The 5,184-nt window shown below is 37.8% G+C and overlaps 1 protein-coding gene across 1 annotated transcript; it reads left to right on the forward strand.

The window, feature by feature from the left end:
* Positions 1-1,759: 1,759 nt before the first annotated feature.
* LOC120442511 (serine/threonine-protein kinase pim-1-like) lies at positions 1,760-4,635 on the forward strand. Its single transcript, XM_039619077.1, has 7 exons — positions 1,760-1,852; positions 3,026-3,120; positions 3,196-3,243; positions 3,354-3,575; positions 3,742-3,919; positions 4,031-4,204; positions 4,327-4,635. The coding sequence occupies exons 2-7, from the start codon at positions 3,058-3,060 to the stop codon at positions 4,446-4,448; spliced, it is 807 nt and encodes a 268-aa protein (XP_039475011.1). The 5' UTR covers positions 1,760-1,852; positions 3,026-3,057; the 3' UTR covers positions 4,449-4,635.
* The last annotated feature ends 549 nt before the right edge of the window (positions 4,636-5,184 follow it).

Raw genomic sequence — 5,184 nt, forward strand, 5'->3', positions numbered from 1 at the left:
GCTCGTGCGCGCCCTGTGCACTCATGCGCTGTCATGCGCTGACCCACCACCAGATGGCGTTTCTTTAGGGAAAAAAGGAAAAAGGTTTTAATGGATTAAAAAAAAATAAAAGAATGCTATTTGATATAAAACTTTTCTAAAATAAGCAATTAGTTCTTATTTTGGGGAAGAAAAGCAATGAACTAGCATATTTTGGATGAATATCATATTTTTATGAAAATCATAATTTTTATGAATATCATATTTTTATGAAAATCATAATTTTTATGAATATCATAATTTAATTATCAGAATTTAATTATCATAATTTAATTACTTACTGAGCTCATGAATAATTCATAGAAACTAACACTCAAAAAGCTCATGAATATTTTTGACAGAAGGGTATAATATCCTCTCTGATTTACAGTGTTAAATTTGGAAAAGAACCCAACCCAGTATGTTTATCATTCATCTTTTGACTCCTTAAGACCTTTTAATAAAAATATTTGAAATAAGTGTTTGTTTTCTTCCTTTGCATTGTTCAATCTTGTGTATTTGTGAACACACGGAATGGAACCCGAGTCATCACCTTTAAAACATAGCAACTCAGAACACACAGTTCACTCACTGCAGCACAGCAACGTCAGAAAAGCTCAACTTAGCATCGATATATTTAAAGTCAAGCATTTTCTCAAAGTGTGATTGCGCAAATTTACCAAGAAGATGGTCTCTGAGACAATAAAGAGTGGAGATCTCGTGCCCTCTGATAGAAGCTCAGGTAAGTCACCCTCTGATTTTCATCCACTGCAGACAGCTTCAAACTGAGTTTTTGTCTGTAATTTAGTGTATTTGTACACTAAAGTTTTTCAAATGTAAATAATTTTATTTTAAGTATTTTTTTTTTTTATTTATTTGCAGTTAGCATCATTTTCTTGGTTTTGTGCAGAAAAATGCATTTTCTTCTTTGCATTGAAAATACAACTGGTTGTTATTGGAAACGGATCAACTGTATTCTTAATTTTCTGCTGGAGTCTTTACTTTTTACTATTTGCAGTATGATGTTATTGTGACTTTAAAGCCTGGTTGTGTAGACTAAGTTAAAGGACAAAAACACATCTCTGTACTTTTGAGTGTTGTTATATTACAAATATAATGTCATATCTTCGTCATATAGTTATGAAGCAAAATTTGGACAAAATAGAAAATACCTGAATAAAGACATAAAGTAACTGGACTTCACTGCATTCTTAGAGTAAATGTACATAGTTACTTTCAACCAGCTGGATATGTTGTAGAAAGTCTGACTTTGACACAGACCTACTAAACCCCAAAGCTTCTCTAAACTTTAGCTGTATTAATTAGTTAAGTATTTTCAAATTTGTAAAATGGTGAACATTAAAACTAAGTGGCACTGAACATCACACAGACTTCTTGGTTCAGTGGAAATCAAACTGCATGCTGTCATCAGCTTAATAATAACTGGGATTATCTGATTTATAGAGAGCCGTGGCAGCACCACTAAAGCCACATGTAGCTTGGAAAAAAGAGGAAAGCCAGCACTGCATCAGAGTCACCTAGAAAAAGGCTGAGGAGTGGCTGTGGACCTGCTCAGTTGGCAGTAGACACTGTGCCAGTAAAGGGTGTGAAAAGAAAGGCCAGCACCTCGAGAGAGACACCAGCTAAAAGACAGGAGAGAGGCACCAGTATCAGACAATCACATGAGGAGGACAGAACTAAGCAGCTGCCAGGAACAGAAACATCTAGACAGGCAACCAGGAAAATGACTGTGAGCCCTCGCCAGGATGCAGCAGTCAATCAGCTCCCATTTACAACAGTGGGAACACGTCCCTCCCATTCAACAGAAACAGAGGTAAACTAAGTAAGATCAGTGGTAGATGACTATATAGGACCAAACTGTATGGTTAGGCTGTGGATTTAGGATTTAAGGTAGCTTAAGTTTGTTTTGTTGCTTTTAGGTTTGCAAATTCTTCATTGAGTTTCTTTCACTAATGGCAATTATAGCAACGTCATGCAAACAGCAGTCATTTTCAGAACCGGTGTGTTAGGTCAGTAAGCGGTGCTAGTATGCAGTCATTTCCTAGTTGTAATATCAGTCTCCTCCACAGTGGGACACACCAACAGTGTTGTGGAGCTGGGTTTAACTTCCAGCTCTTTAGTAGCTGATGGAAACTTTTTAATCACTTTGATACAAAATACTAAACAATGTATACGATATAATCGCCGCTCTATTTAACATCAGCAAGCCCTAACATACTGACTCAGACACAAATGTATAAAAATGGCTAAACTCCATGATGCAGCTGTGTACCGAGGAGTTGAAATATTGTGAGAGGATGTGCAATTTTCTCTTTGTTTAAGAAATGTTTTGTTAACAATAACAGATTTAAATTTAATGAGACCTAATCACTTCAATCTCAAAAGTAGCATGTCATATTATTCCGTTTACGGTAATACCAATACAATATTAGGCAATGATAAGAAAATGAAATATCGCGATAGAATAAATGCACATGCGCAGTGCCTTTGTTTTCATACGCACATGGTGGAAAGGAATTTGCATTTGCACTATTACATTTTTATATAGCTTTAATGCACATAAAAAACAGCTGCTTGTTAAAGTGAAAATAAATTGATGGGTTTTTTTGCACTAATAAAGTTGTGGAGTTGTAAAGTATTTTGTCTCGCATCAATTATATCGTCAGTTGTATCGTAATCGCAAATTTTCAAATATATATCGTGATAAATATTTGTGGCCATATTGCCCTGCCCTACTTCTTACAGCAACAAAGTAAATACTCTGAAATGCTAATACTTGACTTGTTGAGCTTCCTTCTACACTCTTTCCAGTTACCTGCTTCAGCTAAACAAACCAAATTGAGTATTTCTAGTAGTGAAAACATTTAGAAATGTACTATTTCCTACGTTGTGCTACGCTTGAGAAAACAACAAGATATTTGTTCCATTTATCCCACATTATCCGAAGTTCACATGCAAAAATATGTATCTCTCTCTGTCTGTGTAGCCTTCTTTGAGGCCAAATACGAAGAGCTTGAAATGCTCGGGGAAGGAGGCTTTGGTTCTGTTTATGCTGGGAGAAGAAAAACAGATAATTTACCAGTGAGTACAACTCTTAATGATATATCTCTCTTACCATTGCCTGTAATAACCAAAATACTACTGACTGGCCTGTAGGTGGCGATCAAACACATCAACAAAGATGATGTACAGCGTGAACAAGTGGTGAGTGACTTGTAGTGTTAAAGATGTTTCACCTTCATGTTGCTGTGGAAATCAAATGAGGAAACCACACAGAAAAACTCATCCACTCTTTCACATTTCTTCTTTTTTAGCGCTTCCGGGGGAAAACTTCTATGGTTCCACTGGAAGTTCTACTAATGGTGACAGTGGGTAGTGGACCATCTTCTGTAGGGAAATCTGCAGCCGTCTCCATACTGGACTGGTATGATCTTGCGGAAGAGGTTCTTCTTGTAATGGAGAGACCAGTCCCCTGTGTGGACCTGCTCACTTACATGAAGATCAATGGTGGGGCCCTGCAGGAGGACATTGCTAAGGTACTGAAGCTGGGTGAAGGAAGGTTGTTTTTTTTAGTTTTATGACTTTGAGGGGTATTTAGACTATTCCAGAGAAGCTGCAAAGAGTTTGTTTGTTTGATAGCTACCACACTAACAGGAATCAGGCTCTTCTTCAACTCTGTAATTGTTTCTCTTTGTGTTTCAGAACATCATGAAACAGATGGTAGATGCAGCCATACAAATGCTTCGCAACGGTGTTTTCCATCGAGACATCAAAGTGGAAAACCTACTTGTTGAAACTGGCTCCCATGAACATCGTGTTAGAGTCATTGACTTTGGCTGTGGCTGCTTGGTGCAAGAACAACCATACTCTGAATTCTCTGGTATGGCATTCGTCATCTTCTCTTGATTCATCTGTTGAATTGTGGAGTGATGATTTTTCATATTTAGTCTGACCCTGGTCCTCATGCTTTCTTCCTGTCTTTGCTTTGGAGGAACCGAAGATTTTGCTCCTCCAGAGTTTTTCACAGACGGGAGATACGAGGCTGTCCCGACCACAGTCTGGCAGCTGGGAACACTGCTGTATGAAATGTTGGATGGAAAGCAACAGTTTAGCACCTCCAAGTTTCTCCGCCAGAGGGTTTCTTTCAATATTGAGATGTCCCAAGGTGAGACAATGGAAGGACAGCTGTGTTTTGGTGTTAACTGTGTAGAACAATTTCCCTACAAATTCCAAGCTGTCACTGCAGTTTCCATCCTGATTGTTGTTTTCGATCCTTTCTCCTATCAGACTGCAAGCATTTTTTGCAGATGTGCTTGACACGAAGGCCAGAGAAGCGAGCTACCTTGAAATTAATTCAGGAGCACCCCTGGCTGCAGAATCCAACCAAAAACAAACCTTGTGAGACCTAACGACATGGGCCGGGGAGTGAATAAGCCTTATTCAGGGTTTGAAATCAGCTATTGTCTCCACCTGATGCCCACTAAACATTTGACATCAGATAGACCTGATGATGGTTATATTGGGTCTGTCTGTTCATGACCAATTCTGGACATTTATACGAAGCCCAAACTAGGTCCACAGTTTAGATCTAGTGTATTTATTCAGTACATGTGAGGGTTTTTTTGTGTGTTATTTTTGATTTTCCTGTTTTTCTTTATTCATTTAAATAAATTAACTCATTTGTTTCTAACCAGGTTTAAACTGTCATTCATTGTTGAAATATTAAAAACATTGAAATACACGGTAAAATGTGAAATATTACATTGAAAAAGTTTGGAATTCCTTTTAAAACGAGTACAATGTGTAGGTTCAAAAGAGCATTTCCTTTATATACGTTTCGTTTTTACAAGTATACAAGTTTTATTGTGAAGAGCTAACTATAAGGGGAAGTGAATGTGGCTATGATCAGCTGAACTCCGAAAAGTTTGTGCAATTGTCTATGTATGAACTGCTCGACAATCTTTGTCGATGCACACATTTGGCAGTCTGTGAGAAACTGGAGACATTTTTGCTCCAAATCCACCGTTTTTGTTTTAGCAGTAAGAGCCTGCACCATCTTGGAGATGTCTGCTGATCAATCTTTAGTCCTCCACATGTAAGTGTTTCTGTACAGAAAACATGTCCTCCACCCCCTGGAAACATTGG

The sequence above is a fragment of the Oreochromis aureus genome, linkage group 11 (assembly GCF_013358895.1).
Source record: "Oreochromis aureus strain Israel breed Guangdong linkage group 11, ZZ_aureus, whole genome shotgun sequence".
Taxonomy (NCBI): Eukaryota; Metazoa; Chordata; class Actinopteri; order Cichliformes; family Cichlidae; genus Oreochromis; species Oreochromis aureus.

Bases quoted from the DNA above. Each gene is read 5' to 3' on its own strand.
- LOC120442511 (XM_039619077.1), top strand. From the start codon at position 3,058: ATGCTCGGGGAAGGAGGCTTTGGTTCTGTTTATGCTGGGAGAAGAAAA. The intron at 3,244-3,353 runs GTGAGTGACTTG...CTTCTTTTTTAG, and splicing joins ATGTACAGCGTGAACAAGTG to CGCTTCCGGGGGAAAACTTC. The intron at 3,576-3,741 runs GTACTGAAGCTG...TTTGTGTTTCAG, and splicing joins TGCAGGAGGACATTGCTAAG to AACATCATGAAACAGATGGT.